The sequence below is a fragment of the Anser cygnoides genome, chromosome 1 (assembly GCF_040182565.1).
Source record: "Anser cygnoides isolate HZ-2024a breed goose chromosome 1, Taihu_goose_T2T_genome, whole genome shotgun sequence".
Classification (NCBI taxonomy): domain Eukaryota; kingdom Metazoa; phylum Chordata; class Aves; order Anseriformes; family Anatidae; genus Anser; species Anser cygnoides.
In genome coordinates this window covers 121,394,200-121,412,998 of record NC_089873.1, presented here as the reverse complement: position 1 = coordinate 121,412,998, position 18,799 = coordinate 121,394,200, and the positions used below count along the sequence as shown (strand labels likewise).

Below are 18,799 nucleotides of genomic sequence, written 5' to 3'. Positions count from 1 at the left end.
GTTAGCACCCAGGCTTAAAGCTGGACCGAAAAGTGGGCAAGTACAACACCTTCCTTACAGTTCTCAGCAGGTCTCTGGTGCCACACTGAAACATTCAAACACTCTCTGTATCACCAACAAAACAGCCTTCTACCAGCAAATGCGTACAGTATCACTGCCATGGTTAAATCTGAAGGCAACCGTCTGCTCCAGCAGACCACCTGAGGAGGTCTTGAGAAAGATCTAACCTTAATTTAACTGTTTTTGGCAGTCATTTGAAGCTTCCCCGTGCAACGTGTGCATTCAGGCACAACGCATGTATTTGACAGCACAAAACCTGCACTTCCTCCTGTCAAATCCTTCAGAGGGTGTCTGTTCCTTTATGAGCATACACTCAGCACGCACACAGGAAAAGGAAACCAAGCTGCAGAAACCTAAATCACGCTCTAAATCCAGTTCTCACAAGTCCGGTCTTTATGTGTTGTACTCCTCACCTCAAAGGTGGGTAGGGGGCCACCTTCCCTAATAACACGGACCCACGGCCTGGAGGAGGAGAACCACTTTCTAGTTGCTCCTGGATGCAGGACAGTGACGTGGATCATGGAATCACAGAGCGGTTTGGGTTGGAAGGGACCTTAAAGACCTTAAAGGCAGGGACACCTCCCACCAGACCAGGTTGCCCAAGGCCTCATCCAGCCTGGCCTTTAACACCTTCAGGGACAGGGCATTCACAGCTTCTCTGGGCAGCCTGTGCCAGGGCCTCACCATCCTTACTGTGAAGGATTTCTTTCTACTATCTAATCTAAATCTACCCTCTTTCAGTTTAAAGCCATTCCCCCTTCTCCTATCACACTCCCTGACCAAGAGTCCTTCCCCAGCTTTCCTGTAGGCCCCCTATAGCTCCTGGATTGCTGCTGTAAGGTGTCCCCAGAGCCTTCTCTTCTCCAGGCTGAACAAGCCCAGCTCCTTCAGCCTGTGGATGCATCTGCCAAGTCAGAGGAAAGCTGGAATTTTGCTGGGACTTCATGGATAATGCTTCTGCCAAATTTGTGGGAGAAAGGGAAACCCAAATGCCTATAAAACTAAATTTTTAATAATTAGTCATCACTTTAAAGTAGTCACAATGTAGATACTGTCTTCTTGTGAGTACTTAACACCATACCGATGGGTGCAGTATCAGATAGATCTCTGCTTCACAGAAAAAGCTTCAAAATCTGTGTTGAGCTTTGACAACAGCGTGCACTAAGAAAGCACTGCTTCTTCTGCACTGGGCAGCTTTTCAGCAGGAGTTTCCTACACAAGCAGTGACTAAGCCTGCCCCTTCTCAGCTCCAAGACTTGAGAAGGACATGTCTACAGGGATGAAGGGACTGCAAGGCAAAAGAGAGAGACAACAGGGCCTGAAATCCTGCGTGACACTGTGTGACATGTGGGATGTAGTAACAAAACTTTCAAGGTCCTAGAGAAGTCTGCCAGATAGATGGGAAAAGAGAAAAATAAAATAAAAATAAAAAACAAAGCCCTGGACAAAGAGTTTTAGCTTTCATCCTTACTAAGTCATAGGAGACATTTAAAAATAACTTCTGGAAAAAAAGCAATGCTTTGGCAGATTTTTACTTCTAACTCTTAATTCTTGTAGTAGTTATGTACATTTTTCTACATGATTGGGATCAGTTTTGCATACAAAAGCAAAACTCAACACAGGCTGTTACAGTTTATATTCAGGGTAGGATGTCTCTCGGCCATATTTGCTCCTTCCCCACAGACACTGGATTTACAGCCCACATTTTGCTGTGTTGGTCGCAAAGAAGCAGTAAGAGTACCTGAGGACTAAGATCAGAGACTCGTTATCAGGGTTTTGACTAGTCTAAGAGCTCTAGGCTATTTGGTTTCTGAAGAAGTCTTACTGCACTGTGGTATACTTATTTTTGAATTTCACCAATACATCTGAAATCTCTTGACAAAGACACATACGTGGCATTATTTGCATCGCCACCAAATGTGCCATAACTGAGGCAGGGGGAAATCAGCAGAGGAGCCCAACAGCAGGTTGGGGCAGAGTGCAGCTCAGCTTTTTGGCCCAGCCCACAACCACTCTTTTTTTCTTCCCCACCTATCCTCCTGTTTCCTGAAAGTACTGAATGCCAAATACATACTATTTACCTCACAATATTGAAAAAGTAGTTTGGTGGAGGGTGGGTTTGTTTGTTTTAGAAGAACTGATCCCTGTTCTTCAACTTAATCTCTACCCTATAGCTACCAAAATAAATAAATAAATAAATAACAGAAAAAATGAAAAAAGAAAATTTATCAACTGACTGAGGCACTGGCACAGGCTGCCCAGAGAAGCTGTGGGTGCCCCATCCCTGGAGGTACTCAAGGCCAGGCTGGATGGGGCTTTGGGCAGCCTGGTCTGGTGGGAGGTGTCCCTGCCCATGGCGGGGGGTTGAGATTAGATGATCTTTAAGGTCCCTTCCTACCCAAACCACTCTGTGATTCTATGATTCAGGCCACTCTGTTAAAGGGTTGTATCATCATGGCTCTCTCACAGTGCTTGCTGTGAACCAAATGAAAACTGGGAGAGCCCACGAGGAGCACAAGCTATCAAGAACTAACAGTCAGTCAGCTACTGCTCAAGTCATGAGCAACAGCAGTGCCCATCTCTGCAGCCCCCTCAGCTGCCGACCCCGCTGCTGTGAGCGCAGTCTCAGACCTGAGGGCAGGCCTCGCACGTTGGATTCACAGAGGCAGCCTCTGCCTCCTCCATCTGCTGCAGAAATCTTCCTCCTCCTCCTGAGCTAACTACACCTTTTGTATAATCACCCCTTCAGTGGGCTGACTAACCCTCCCTCCCAGATTTCAGTCCCTTCTGTCTCACTTTCTTTTCTCATGCCCCGGACGTCAATGAGAATAAGGGCCTGAGCCTGAAGTCTGTACGGGAACGCCACTGACTGAAGGGGCACAAGTGGGGTAATGCACAGTGTGCCAGGCTGAGCTAGCTAGGCATTTTTTTTTGGCTAATCAGCTCTAATTATTTATGCCTAAGGTTTTCTGCGTACATAAACTGCAAATGAGCATGACCAATTTCCTTCGTGAAGGGCGCTAAGACAAACACGCTGCAATACGATCGGGAGGCCAGTCGGTAAGGCAAAGCAGCTGCTCCAGGTACTGCAATCGTGCCAGAGTTTTTCTCAGAATTTTTGTGGCTTTACAAACATGCTTGCCTTGAGTAAACAACTACACTTATATTAAAAAAAAATGGCTAACAGCTAACAAATGCACAAACTGAATGCTGAAGAAGAAAAAAAGAACAACTTGCTGTGGTACCGTGGCACCTATGGTGGTCTACAGAGAGAAAGAGGGCAAGGCTACTAGGGAGGGGTAGTACTTCTTTTACTGGACCAAATGATACTGTTAGAAATAAAAAACAAAAACAGACATGCTTTTGGATGCAGATAACTGGAAGAGCTTAGGAGGAACATCTGTTTGATCTAAAATATTATTATGCTTACTCTGAAACTGAAAGCGATTAGGAGAAAATGGGTGAGGCAGGGTTCATAAGGGGGCAAGGGTCTGGGTTTGGACCAACTGATATCACCGAATAAAAACCAGCTAACTTGAAAAGCTTTATGTGCCTGAAAGCACATCAAACAACACTACAAAGTTTCAGATCAAAGCCTGTTTATTTTTAAGTGAAGGCACATACTGTTTTTCAAAGGCTAAGCAGCTACATGTAGTATTTCTGGAATATTAGGGCTGGATAAGGGCTGGAGAGGTCACACATCTATTCCCTGCCTCAAGACAAGATCAGCCCTGTTCCTGGAGGCTTTGGCTGTAAGAGAGGCTCCAAGTTTCCTAGGCATTCTTCTGGAGCTTCACAGGGGTTCTGTTCAAGCAAATGAAATTTGAGTTTTTAGGTACAAGTCCTTTATAGTGTTTTTCTGTTTAATGGACAGTTCTCACCGTTCCTTAGCGATACAATAGGCTGCATTATCATTTAGTAGTAAAACACTTCAAAGACTCAGCTCTATCTGAAACCACTGGAAAAGAGACCGCAAGCAGAAATGGCCAAAGCCACAATGTTACCTCTACAGCTGGGGCTACTGTTTGTTCACTACAGTGTTTGAGAAAACATGTTAGGAGAACCAGGACCATCGGAGCCGTTGGCATTAGAGCAGTGATGAACACAGGAACTGCTGTGTTTGGGAAGCTTTTCCTCGTAAAACGCGATCCAAGACAGCCATGCCAAGTGGCAGGAAGGAAAGCATTTTTGAGAGCATCGTTTTCCCCAGCCCCCTCAGCCCTGTTTAAACATCAGTCTCAGTTTTCCTTCGTAATCAGCATGCAAAATGACCTGTTGTACTGGCGGGTACACCAGCCAGCAGAGCAGCAGGTTCACCAGGGAGGGAGGGAAAAGCTCTGTAAAAATGCTGCAGATACAGAAAGTCTCAGCAATGTTTCTCTGGAAAGCTGAGCAAGCTGAAAAACATCCAGATGGAGACAAAAGGGTTTGGTAGGAGGTCAGTTCCCTCCCATAAACTGCCATTTTTTTTGTTTGCACGTGTCTAATATGGACAAATCCGTGTGCTTGCTTGTGCACTGTTTAGTGTGCATGTGTGCAAAGAAAAAAACACAGCACTGCTCACGTATGTTAACACAAGTTAAGCAATCTCATTTAGTTACTTGCTACTGGGATGTTTTGTTGACCAAGCAATAGGCCATAACCAAAATGCTGGACTGCACATTCAAGGAGCTGCTCTGAACACAGCTACTTAGGCCATTTTTCCTCGCTTTGTCCTTCTCTACTCCCCTTCCCCCTGTTACCAACTTAAATAAGTATGCTAATGAAGAGCGAGCCTTTTCTGCTCCATGCTTTATACACTCTTAGATTCACATTGTCTGATCTTCAACATTTGGCAGTAGAGCTTCCAAGCTCGGGGTAGTTTTTAATATCTGTGTGAATGAGTCATTATGTTTCACTTACCCCAGTGACATTTTGGCTGACATTAATATAATCCATTTTGGATCACCGTACAAAAGGAATTTATACAGAATCCGCATTTTAACTACTTGCCTGCCCTGGCATGAATTGGCATTGATTTATCTTCATGATCTCTGGGATTCTTTTTCTAAGGGTCCACAGAGGGTTACATGTTAAAAGGCAAAGAAAAATTAGTTTACACAAACAAAGCTTTAGAGAAATATGCATCTGGTTTAAGGCAAAATTTTACATGGAAGTATTTTACTGTGAGGAATGTAAGAACTTTATGAAACCAGCAATTTAACCACAGTACAACTGCTGCTCAGAAATGTCTGAATTACTTTATGACTTACCTCTTCTTTAGGGCCCATTAATTCTCTGTGAAGTAGCACTAACATGCAACACAACACCAACATCCAGTGTTCTCAAGTAATCAAAACAAATACATTACAATTCTTGAATGTTCACAGACCAGTTTACTAAAAAGCAATAGCTGGCATTTAAAGTGACAAAACAAATACCAAGTTTCTTTATTGTTTGGGCTTCTGATGGATTTTGGCAGAGGAGAGCCATATTGAGATGGACTTTTTCAAGAAAATGGGCATAGCAAATAGAAGATTTACAACTAGTGGCATAAAGTTTCTCAATCTTGCTGAACAGAAAAATCTTCTAGAATATGGAAGAAAACCTGAATTCACTTTATAAACATGCAAGCCTATTCACTCCTTCATCCAGCTACAGAATTTGTTTTACAACATACGTGTTCATTTGTTAAACACACTTCACTTAACATTTCAGGTAGCAAGTTTACCTGAAATGAAAACTATTCTATGGAAAAAAATCATGAAAATCACGTTCTCTTGCATGTACTTCTATACGTTACCATCAATAGGCCCAGGTTTTTAGTCAGCTTATCATTGATGGTTTTGTTACGATGTATGAAGAAGAAAGAAGAGAAGCTCTTCACAGATTTTCATGATCTTGCAGCCTGAACTACCAAGAGCCACAGCAGTGCAAAAGTTACTTATTCTGTGCATGAGTAGCGATCGAGACTTGGTCTAATTTCCGTTGTTAAAAAAAGGTAAAATGTAAATCTTGATATCAAATCCATGGGAAAACAAAACAACAAAAAAACCCATGGAGTTGGATCTGCAAGATTTTATAATCCATGAAAAGAAAAAGGAAGCCCTCAGCAACCAGCTGATCCTCAATTAGCACATAAGCGAAGCATTCACCTTTATATCTACTGCGTGCATACACATCTTCATCGTCTTCAAGGGGTGAATATCCCGATCCTACAACAGAAAAATAAAGAGAGAAAAACTACAGCAAGAAAGGAAATATAAATTAAGAATAAAAGAAAGCTTTGCCAAAAGACATGCAAGATTAGGATGCAATAATCTATGCAATGCCATTAGCATGGGCTTCTCCGAAGCTCAGATTCACAGCAGACCCAATTTATAGTGAATTTGGAAGGGGCAAATTGATTTGATAATCAAGTGAAATGAAAATCTCTATCACAGCTCCTAGAGCTATGTCGTGCAATGCCATGCTGCACAATTCACGTCACAGCTCCTCTGCTTTGGAAAGCCCACCCGTCAAGAAGTTGATCTCTTGAGCAGAGGAGGCACAAGCGAAGGGCCACACCAAAGATTTCACTATAAAGTGGTTCCACAGTGTAAGTGGCCATCAGGCCATTGTTAACAGCCATCAGGCCAAACAGCAGAAGTAAAATGTGTGTAACTCAAGAACAACCCTCGTTTACAACCTGTGTGATCTTCACACCAAAACCAGAACACTGAGTTACGTTACCTGCAAACACAAGTTACACTCATATCAAAAACAGTTTGCTATCAAGCAGTCTTCTGTGGTTGTTCAAAATAAATTGTACATTCCTGCACTTCTAAAGATCTGCACAACACCTATAAGTTTTGTTATAACAACGGTAGAAACTGCTTTATAACAATCAGAAACCGTTCAGAGTGCAAACATTCAAGTCATTCATCAATAAATCATGGTGACCATCAATAAAGCCTTCAAAAGATTAAATGACATTTGTTTAAAATCAGAAGCACACCATCCAGTCTGAATTCTAGATAAACCTTCTCCAAGAAGAAGGGCTCACGCAGATTTCTGTTCTGCAATATCTTGCTAAAAATTTGGCATGCAACGGACAGATGCTAAGGAGGCTCAGCACCACTCTACAGCAGCTTCTCACACATGGTATCCCAAATTACAGCTGCAGAGATATCTCACCACCTGTTGCTGAGGTCCAAGACCATGGCTTGTATGTAGTCCGCTGCTTAGAATAAGGCTAAATAAAACAATTTAAGATCCTCAGTAAGCTACTGATTTCATGTGCAAAGCACGCCACTTTCTGCTGAAATCAAACCCATCAGACATTAATGACTTGGATGATTTAGTATTAGGATGAAGGAGCTGCCAAAGCAATGTTTGTCTCACCCACATGACTGTCAGCATCTATCAAGAGACTCCCCACAAACCAGTAACACTTTTTTCATTACCCCACCAGCCTCTGGACAACTTAACTTTGTTCCTTCAGGATTTTTTGTACAGCCAATGCATCACTCCTGCATCACAGCATTTTTGACCTTGCTACCCTCCATACATGTTTCCATTTATGCCACTGTCTCTAAATTTCCAGCCTAGGCCACCAGCTGGAAGGAAGCACACGTTCTCCTCTGCCCCACCAGCTGGGCAAAGGCAACCCCTCTCCTCCCCGCACAACAGCACAAAGCAATTAGCAGGCTAAGCCAAGGAGCTAAAAGCCATGGCAAACCTAGCTTCCCTGATCTACTTCCTCACCATTTCATCCAAAACCCAGGAGAGAAACCCAGCCCATGTATCTGGAGCTGCTGCACGGGAGAAACCACAGTGCATAGGGTTCTTCTGCAACGGGGCAGGTCCCTGCACAGCACCAATGCAGCACTGCTCACCAGGGCTTGGACCACCTGAAGAAGAGACTGCATCGCCCGTGACCCTTCCTGCTGCATTACTTGAACGTCAGGCACAAGTGCCCAGGATTCATGACCTTGGTGTTCAGCAGCACCTTCTGGGAGCTGCAGGGAAGAGGGGGACGCGTGCACCCCATTGCAGACCAAACCCTTGCACTGATATTACAGCTGTGCAAAACACTTAGGTTCCTGCATCGGAAAAAAAAAAAAAAAAATCGAGAGCCATGCCTACAATAAAAGCAGTAAAAAAAATACAATTCATCTGATTCAAAGCTTACTGTAATCACTGGGGATCCCTCTGCCAGTTTTCAAAGGCTTTGAGTTCACTCCTTGTGGAGCTAACTTCCAGTTTCTCCCCTGAGACCTGGGGTTTTATGCGGCACAGACTTCCTATCACTTGGGAGCTGTTTCTCTGATTTTTTTATTTTTGTTGTCGCAGTCGAATTTTTGATGCCTAAACAGCAACATCTTAAAAACTCCTCAACATAAACTTTGCTGCATTTGAAGTCTGAACGTGTAATATAAAAAAGCAAGCTGTGATCCCCGAGGGCCCCGTGAAGACCTTGATATGTGAATGAGTACCTCTCTCAACATCTATTATTCTGTCAGAAATTGGGATACTCTTAGCTAATTACTCAGTTTGAGAGTTAAAAATGAAAACAGTGAGGTAACATTTTTTCTAATTGTCTGAATTTTCCTGTGCAGTGACTTTAGCATTTATACATCAGCATAAGTTAGGGCTATGTGAGCTCTCACATATTTATCTTTCCTTAGATAAGAAATAATTAAATGCTTTTGAAAGTCCTCTAATAAAAAATGGCCTTCAGAGGTGTTCCTACCCTTGCCCTAAAATGAGGCTCTGTTCTTCATGATTTGCTGCCATACGCTGTGGATGAAAACAAATAGAATGAACATATCCAGAAAGCTATTGTTTGACATCTTCCACTTCCAGCACATTTTATAGCTGGAAGTGAGAAAGCAGTCAGGTTTCTTTTCTAATGAGCAACGTTTCATTACTGTTAATAATCATAGCAGGCCTGGGTTGGGGGAAGCGCTGAGAAGCTTTTTCTTGCTGTCCATTTGGAAGGGCCCACTCCCATTTTCCCTTGATGTCTTCTCACATCACCCATGGGAACTTTACATAAGTTCAAAATCAACTACCAAACCCTGTGAAGGCAAAGTACTTGTCTGAGTTCAAAGTGCTAAAATTATCACCGTACAAACCCCAGGTGTTTCAAGGAAGGAGGACGAGCAACGAGCTGCTTGACAGACATCTCACATCACGGGACGTGTAGCAAAACCCTACAAAAACCGGCTGCAGATTTTGTTCAGGCAGATTACAAGCAAGACCCACAAAGTAACACTTCCATTTTATCATGAACCTCCCATGAGGTTAACCTATGGAACTTGATCTGTTTATGTCAGGAAAAATGATTCCTTCATTCACAAAATAATTACTACACTTTTATGACCAGAGGTTATACACGAAAGCTTTACCTTTTCTTATATTTTATCTTTACCTTTTCTTATATTTTATTAGGGCACAGTATTTTAATGAAACTTCAGGCAAGCTACTAGAAAATGTGCAGTACTGTCTGTTATTGACCACTCAGCAGTCTGTGCTGAATTAAGAGATCCGTGGATAAAACTGTAAAACAGAGCAGGACAAGTGGTAACAGTAAGCATTTAAGCATGCTGATGGATGTAAAAATCCTTGTGTAACTAGAATTCATGAAAAGAAATACGATCTTTCTCCAAGTATTTACATTTAGTGCTCAAACTGGCAACCTAATGAGACGCTCAGACACACAGTAGTTACTCATTGCACTGAACGTGAATCAGAACATTTCAAGAGCAACGTTGTCTTTTTTGTGCTTGCCAAATCTCCTCCAAGTGTGCTACAGATGTCAGCTGTCAAGGCTTCACCAATTCTCCTCCAACAAAACTTTTAAGTATCTCCTTAAGTGGCCTCACCAGCCTCAGGGAGGCCGCTTGTTTGACCCTAAATCCACTCAAAATTGTTTGCGGACATTGACATTCGATGTCAGTCACCTGACAATGTATTTTGCTGCTTTTGTACCACAGTCTAGACCCTGTGAAGGCAGCTTTCTGATGATGGCTCTTATTTCCGTGCTTACGGCCAGCCCAGCATTTGCTCTCCTGGCCTGGGACCTTGGTCCTCTGAAAAACAAATGGAGGGAAGCAGAGCATACAGCTGCACTTGTGAATTAGCACAGATTCCAGTGTCAGCTCCACAACTGCAAACAATACAAGAAGTATGAATTAAATACAATCAGCCAAGCATGCATTGAGAAAAACACTTGCTATATTTCTTGGATGTGATCACCCTCCCCTTTCCCTATTGATAAGGCTGCAAAAGCTTTGAGATGGGAGTACCTAGACCGATAGCTAAGAACGACAACCAAGTTGCCAGAGAAGGAAGACAAATGCTGTCAAACAGCAGAGGAAGTTTTAAGAAGATTCCTGCTGTTCCTCAGTTTTGCTCAACAACTTCTTTTAAGTACATTATTCCTCTGTGCAACACAGACCCCTAAGCGGATAGGAAGTTATTCCGGAAAACAAGATCCTAAATCTTAGGCACACCACTTCAGCCCATGAAAGGCAAAACCTCTCTAACGGGTAGGTAGCTTGCACAAAAACACCTTTCAGATATTACACAGTATTAATCCATAGCATGAAAACAAGCTTTTCATTCTGCCCTACCACCTCAAAGTTCCCCAGAACTGTAAGAATTATCATGAATTGCTTAGCCATCTTGATCCTACAACAAACTTCGCACCTTCTCAAGGCTAACAAGGCTAAGTGCCATGTCCTGCACTTGGGGCACAACAACCCCATACAACGCTAGATGCTGGGGGGAGAGTGGCTGGAAGCTGCCCAGCAGAAAGGGACCTGAGGGTATTGGTGGATAGCCAGCTGAACAGGAGCCAGCAGTGTGCTCAGGTGGCCAAGAGGCCAACAGCACCCTGGCTTGTATCAGAAATAGTGTGGCCAGCAGGACCAGGGAAGAGATTGTCCCTCTGTACTTGGCTCAGGTGTTCCTCACTAGAATTTACACCTTGAATACTACATTCAGTTTTGGGCCCCTCACTACAAGAAGGACATTGAGGTGCTGGAGGGTGTCCAAAGAAGGACAATAAAGCTGGGTCTAGAGCGCAAGTCTTATGAACAGCAGCTGAGGGAGCTGGGGTTGTTTAGGTTGGAGAAGAAAAGGCTCAGGGGATACCTCACCGTACCTTACAATCACCTCATAGTGAAGTGGAGATTGGGCTCTTCTCCAAAGCACCAAGTGATAAGATGAAGGGAAATGGCCTCAAGTTGCACCAGGGGACCTTTAGGTTGGAATTTCTTTACTGAAAAGGTTATGCAGCATTGGAACAGGCTGCCCAGGGAAGTGGTTGAGTCACCACCATCCCTGAGGGTCTTCAAGAAATGTGTCGATGTAGAACTTCATAGCATGGTTTAGCAGTGGACTTCAGTCCTGGGTTAAAGGTTGGACTGGATGATCTTAGAGGTCTTTTCCAACCTGAATGATTCTATGATTATCTAAGCCGAAGTCAGGCATTTTCTCACTGGATCATTTAATTCTGACAAGCAGCAATCATAGAATGGCTTGGGTTAGAGGGGACCTTAAAGATCATCTACTTCCAACCCCCTTGCCACGGGCAGAGATGCCTGCTACTAGATCAGGTTTCCCAAAGCCTTGAAAGCAAGGCAAGGTTTAAAATAATCAAAACGCACAAAAAGAGAAAGCAATATCATTTTGGTTTCTTAAAAATGACAACAAAAAAAAACCAAAGTACCAGTAAGTGATAACCAGAACACGAAAGCCTTCAGCTCCACATAAATGTTAGCAGAATTATTCAATAGAAGACCTTGACCAAGGTCACTGGGATCACCTGCCTGGGCAAAAGGAATGAGGACTTGTGCCCCCACCGTTTGATGTCACTGACTATGTAAGCAATGCCACGTGGGCAAATTCAGTGATGCGCCCAGGAATGATCTTCCCATGGCAAACGTTCACCCATGTGGGTCTGCTGGCAGACTGAGGTGACCAGAAGTTAATCTCAAGGCAGACACTGCACAGGCAGGTGCGTACATGAACAGCATTTAATGTGATATTGTGTTACAAATCCTGTAGAACGGAGAAAAGGAAGGAATGTGGGCTGCAAGAGGCAGATTAGCCACGGAAAATTTGTTTTCCCATGACTAACAAACTTCTAAACGCTTCTTGTCCTAGATCAACTGAAAATAAGCTACGGACCACAACAGTGTCCCTCGTGAAACCAGTCAGAACCTTTTTACGGTTTACTACCCTGAGACAGTACAAGTTCAGGCACTGAAGTGGAAGAGGCCACTGCACTTTTACTGCAGATGGGGCTTTATTCTGGACAGTTCTGTTCTCCTCCCTTGTTTAGCACCAGGCAAACTGAAAAGTTTTGCATCTAATGCACTTACAGATGCAGATTAGTAAGAGCTCTGATGTTTTCAGGCAACACTATTTTGTCACTTTCCACCACGGAATTTCTAAAGCCTTCCCCCCCCCCCCCCCATCCCCTTTCTCATGCTCTTTTGCTCAGGGTTTACAAGATTACCTAAAATTGCAACTTGTGTTGTAAAAATCTGCAGCTAAAGTCAACGTGCCAGTTGCAGCTTTGTGTTTCTATTGAAGCTTGAAGTCTTAAATATAGCACCAATTTACTTAAATATGTATTTCAGAGAAGATAAGTACATTTCCAATTTTTGGAACATTGCTGGGAAATGTAAAAAAAAAAAAGAACACAGCCCTAAAAATACAGTGCTAAGGCCAATTTCCAGCGTCAGCTGTATGGCAAATCTCAGAGAGAAAAAATAACAATAAAAAACAAAGTGTGGGGGAAAAAAAGGTCAGTTGTAATGTCGTTGGGTTGCACACAGAGAAACAAAGCAAGTTAAATGAGCCTAGATAGCATCTTGTATGGTCTACAGACACCAGTTATTCCTGGTACTGAGAAGAAGGAAAAGGCTCATTCCCATATGCTCTCTATCCTTCAAAACAGAGCTCAGTAGTTGGGAATTCCTTCTACATTCAAGTAACTGATGAGTTTAAACATGTAAAATGCAGATAATGAGTTTCCACCAGTAAGTTCATGCCATCTGCATTTAGTTCCACCAACATTTTGCTTCCGAGTTTTAAAGCCACATCAAATATATGAATAAAACAACAAAACCTTAGCTTTATGTGCAGCAGACTGCAGAGCTTGCTGCAGCGAGGCAGGGCTGGGTCACCGTAAGACCTCTGAAGTCTGGAAGACATCTATCAGGAGCCAGAAAGGGCACTGAAAATGGTCACGACCTTCATATTAGAGAGCTTTACTTTGGGTGTAAAAATACCTGCACTCATTTTATGATAGTAGCAAAGCTAGAAAGCTAGGTTTTTGATCTCATCCTTTACCGGTTGAATGTTACACCTCACTTTTGCAAGACTCATGCTTAAATGTCATTGGCTTCGGTGGGATTTCAGTATTGGTTTAAAAGCTGACTGCACACTCAATTGTTTGGTTGCATCCAGTCTGTAAGGCATAAAAGCCACAACAAATTTAAGATTTATTTTGTTACAGAACTCAAAGGAGAGCAAATAAGAGCATGAGAGTCAGCCAAATGCAACCTGTATAAATGAACACATTTAAACAGAGAGAATTTAATGGCGACTGATTGCATTAAGCAGCCTCCAACACGCACAGTAACTCAAAAGACAACACTTGCCTCTTCTTTCCTCGAAGGATGTTCCCACTTGGCCATGCCACCTTTCAGCCTCCTGCTTAACTCAATCAATAGTCCCAAGTGTCTTTGCAACGCAGGGGGAAGCAAGTTAAAACACAGAAACCTGACATGCAGCAAGAGCTGTGCTGACCTGAGAACCACAGCATATTCCTGCAAGCAAGTCCTGCTGACTTATTCAGACCAAGTTACCAGGTTTTTCAATAAACATCTACACAGCTTTGTAAGCCCAGATGATTAACTTCCAGTGATGTCTAGAAGTCTCCCTGCCTGTATGCATGGCGATATGCACGTGGATAGCTCAGATTTGAGCTTCCGTGCACACCCATAAGCCACACGCCGCTGTTTTGCTTCTATTTCTTGCAGGTGTAAACTCTTTCAGGCACAGAAGGTAATCCTATACCAGGAAGATCCCCTCGGGGCTATACGTACATTAATTCACCACAACTCAGCATTGATTAAGATGCAAATAGCTTGCTTTAAAGCACAGGTTTTAACTTGCTTCAAGAGAGATGCCTCCTATGCGATCCCATCAAAGTACAGCTCTTTCAAAGTTGTCGTAATTAAAGCACAATCCAAACGCAGAACAGAAAGCTTCATAATTAGCAAGTTCAAAAGAGGTCAGAGAGGCCTGAAGTTTGCGTGCCAGCAGTAGCTTATGCTTTGTGGAATAAAACCACCCAATTACTCAGAAATCACGAATCCGATTAGGAAAACGCAGGCACAGGTTCTTGTCCCCGAAGACAATCTCTTCCCTCTTTCCTTGCCTTCTGTGACCTAATGTGACTATGAGGAAACCGCAGCTGCCACCACGCAATGTAGGTGTTGCAGAGGAGATTAATTACACATGTTGAGAAAACCATCACTGTACACCCTTCAGCTTACAAAACAGACTCTTTTCATGTGCTGCCAAATACTGAGTGAGAAGGAAAACAATTAATACTGGCATAAGGTCTCGTTTATTTCAAGGAAATCACATACCCAGAACTAGGCAAGCCCTGCCCGTGCTCTTTACTCTCCCAAAAGTCAGCGGCGGGATGGAAATGGCAAGGACACAGAAGTTAGTGCTGATCGAGGAACGCTCTGCAAAATAACAATTCCACTTTGCTCCCTTTTGTGCACATACGTAGACATCTTAGATACAGTAAATCCAAAGCAGAACGCTTTCCACCACTGGTTTGTGTTATTTTTCTCTTCCCCTCCAGACTGGCAATAGAAGTGGAAGTTGTGCAGGTGGCTCCGAGCCAACCCTGGCAGAAGTCCCTTAACAACGCGGCGGTCGAGGGAAAGGCTGGCAGACTTCACGAGAGGCTACGAACGCCCTTGCCAACACATGCATGCAGTGCAGGGACGTCAGTGCTCCCTGATAATATATCTGCTTTTACTATAATCATGGGTTTAGTGCCAGGATGAGGAGTGCATACTGCTTATAGCATACATATAAAATGTCCAAAGGCCTTGGGTAACTGTTTAAATACTATATGGTTGAAACAGAAAATACAAAACCAAAAAAACCTGTGAATATCCTTCACTACAATTGTGTCCTTATATTCACCAGGAAGAAATGAGGGATTTCCAGAATCCTGACGTATGCTTTGCACTGGATGCTCCTGTGAGATTTCAAATGACTCAGTGGAAAGAGAGGACTTCATCACATTTTGCTTAAAATACAATCGCAGAGTTGCAAAATATATGTTCATACATATAGCTGTTTTTCAACAGAAAATTCATTTAAGGAAAATCTAGATGAAAAGGAGAAACATGGATGAAAGGCCTTTGCTATTGAAACAAAGTGTTCATTTCTGTTTAATTAAAAAAAAAGCTAAACAAGCTAATAAAGATATACTTGGGAGCTGACACTGGTATATCTTCAAGAGAAATACCACTCGTCTCCTGTGTTGCTCTTCATTTCCCACATGGTCCACGCTCCCCTGACTGCCGAGCAGCACATCCCACAAGGTACCACAATGATTCATCAAGCAGACGGGCGATGGGGGTCAGGCTGGCAGCCTGGCTCACGGAGGAAAATCAGAACATTACGCACATGAACAGCGCTCTCATGAAATGCTGATTTTCAGATCGGCCAGTTAGTTTTTTTTTCATTGACTCGTTGCCAAATTAAACATTTAAATAACTAGGTGCAGAGAAAGAGGAAGAAGTTGGTTTCCATGATTTTTCTTAAGCTGTCAGGAGAAGGCCCAAGAGCATATGCCCTTCCCTTTTAAAAGGTTGCATCTGATGATGAGCTTACTAGAAACTGGAAATCCAGCGAAACAAAATAAAACCCCAAAAGGACAGAGGAACAAAAGACATCCTTGAATATTTAGAATGGCAGCATATTATGCCAGCAGGAGGCCAATAGAGAGAGGTTGGAGAAAAATATTCCCTTTGTTCAGGCTGTGAGGAACTTCAAGTTTGATTTTTGCTTAAGGACCTCTTCAATAAATAATGGTTAAAAAAAATAATAAAGGCTCTTCTCATGATCAGGGATGGTCAAAATTCCACAGACTGCTTCCAAAGAGGAGAAAAATATGGCACGAACACTGAAACATAAATCAGTTTAGGTGAATAGAATGCATATTCTTTAACTTCTTTATATAAACACACTGCGTTACATCTATGTAAACACAACTACCATAGATTCATGCTATGTAATAATATATTTGCTATTCTGAGCACATACGCTCCGTAGGTAAGTGTAAGCCAGAGTGTAAACAGACCAGGAAGGCAGCAACTGACAGCAGTTAGAGGGCTGTGCATGGAAAATGTATAGACGGCTCTCGATACAGAAAAATACACATCGTCTGACAAACTAAGACAGGAGGCTCTGCGAAGTCTGTCCGTATGTTGCCCGTGGTCCAGACATCCACAAGCATCGATTGTTTCTTTGCTGCTCTCACACAGCATCAGCCATCAGGAGCACTTGTCCACAGCTCAGCCCAGATCTCCCCCATCCCAGCGGGCACCCGCTCATCTCAATCCTTCACAGCTTTGGTGCCGTTCAAACAGATTACAATAACCTCATCTAAGCACAAAGTTCCCAGCAATCAAGGAAATTCCAGCTGCTTTATAACCCTGCAGCATGTCTCCACCTGCCCTCGGTTTTCCACACTAGTTTCTCACAGCACTTACATACCCCTTACATGCCTGCGGCCCTTTTCTCCACAGAGGTTTCGTAGCCTGACCGGAGAACTTCCCACCTGCGTCCTGCTAGCCACTGCTCCTCTTCTGCCAGGACTCTGGAGACTGGTACTGCATACGGACACGCATAACCCATGTCCGGAGGCACTATTTTCAAAGGCCTTCTGCTGACAGATCTTATTTACGCATCCTAAAAATCACAGGGATCTGTAAATGCAGTCACGAGAACTGGCAGGGCCCTCAAGAGTTTTCACCTCCCTGAAACAAAGCTACAAAGGTGTGTTGGCAGCATCGCTCGGCTGTGCGCACCTGGTCTCACCAGAGGTTTCCAAGAGCTGTGATGGCTGGAGCCCACCAGGACATGGGATGAACTGTGTACTCCAGCCAGCAGCCACCCTCAGAAAATGGCCGCAAGGACCAGTTTGCCTCCAGGCTGCTCGAAAGGGCGAAGGACTACGGTGGTCTTTGGGACGAAAACCTGCTGAGAGGAACACGATTTGTTACGACAGTGGTCCCCATCCCCCATGGCAGAGCACATCTCCAGCAGGACAGCAGGTCCTGAGGACGAACCACGGCACAAACCCCCACGGCACAAAGGGCTCACAGGCCATGCCACCTTCTGCACTGAGCAGAGAATTGGGGGTTTGAGGCTTTTCTCCTACAATATGAGTTTACAACAAATCATAAATGAATAAATAAATAAAAAGGCATAACTGCCAGTAACTAGCTAATTAAACAAAGCACATTTAAGCTGAAAATCTCCTTAATGACAAGTTCCAAGGGACTTTAGGATAACTTTCCAAAGGAAGAGATTGAAAACCAACCCTGATCTATTCTGAATTGGTGACAGATGGAAGAAAATACTTTTTCTTTTATTTTTCTTCATTATTTTAAATGCAGACAGTGGAAACTGGCACATCTCAATATCTAACTTTTAATAGTATAGCACCAGGTATACTACTTTCCTGCCTTCTCTCTATCCCCAATTCATGTGTTATTTCTGAAGCTCTGCCATTTTACAAACATTTTTCAGATTTTATAAGGAGACTAAAGGAAAGGCTCCCTAGAAAAAAAAATATCCCAGTTTTAAGTATCCAACATTACTTCAATATTTGAAAGCTAGCATCAGGAGCTATCTGTACTCCACAGGAAACCCTCTATCAAGATCCTAGAAAACAGGAGGAGGGGAGGGGGGAAAACATACATTTAATGACTGAAGTTACTGACTGTGATCTCACCTTACTCCTTAATAAGCAGTCACAGTGTCTGAAGCAACACAGAGCTACTGTATACTCCATGCTGGCAGTGAGCTCCCTCGAGGGTTTCTCCCCTACACTACTTTTCCTTACCTTCTCTGCTCAAGTCACCACTTACAAAAAGCAACATATGTGTACAGTATATATATATTTTGTAATATATGCTTATTAATGTAAGATGTAAAGATCCAACGTGATGTAAAGATCTGTAATGTAACGATCCAATGTATAACTGTTGTGGATCATTATCCTTAACTGGCTCAAGCAGGACATCTTCCCAATTTAGCTTGCATTTTCTCCCTTTTCATGCATAAATACAATGGCAGTCCAGAAGCCTGTCACAGTGTACTTTAAGTCCCAATTCCGTGTGAGCAACTTCTTTTTCTGAGAAACTGGAAGCACACACATTGTTTTACAAAGCCCATGCTCTAGAAAGTTTGCTGTTTAATCCATGGCACCTGCAAAAACCCCATGAACAGATGAAAGCATGGAGATCTGTTGGTATTAATAGCGGAGGACCCCTTGGAAGAAAAATAGACTTCTAAGGACTCCACGACTACTCACACTTTGCCAGTGCTTTGCAAGGGTAGCATGAAAGGAAACAAAACAAAAACAATGACATCACACTAGGGAGGAAGAGCTGAAGGAACAATTGAGAGCCATGTATGGCAGTCAGCAGGTCAAAAA

General features: G+C 43.1%; 1 protein-coding gene across 2 annotated transcripts in view; it reads right to left on the bottom strand.

Annotated features, from left to right (window-relative positions):
- SRPX (sushi repeat containing protein X-linked) overlaps window positions 1-18,799 on the bottom strand; it is a 46,392-nt gene that overhangs the window by 14,541 nt on the left and 13,052 nt on the right. The window contains exon 2 of one of the 2 annotated variants that reach the window (XM_048052830.2): window positions 6,195-6,254. The exons of the other annotated variant lie outside the window; for it this stretch is intronic. Coding sequence (XP_047908787.1) covers window positions 6,195-6,254 — 60 coding nt within the window. The remainder of the gene's footprint in view (window positions 1-6,194; window positions 6,255-18,799) is intronic. 2 annotated transcript variants of the gene reach the window in all.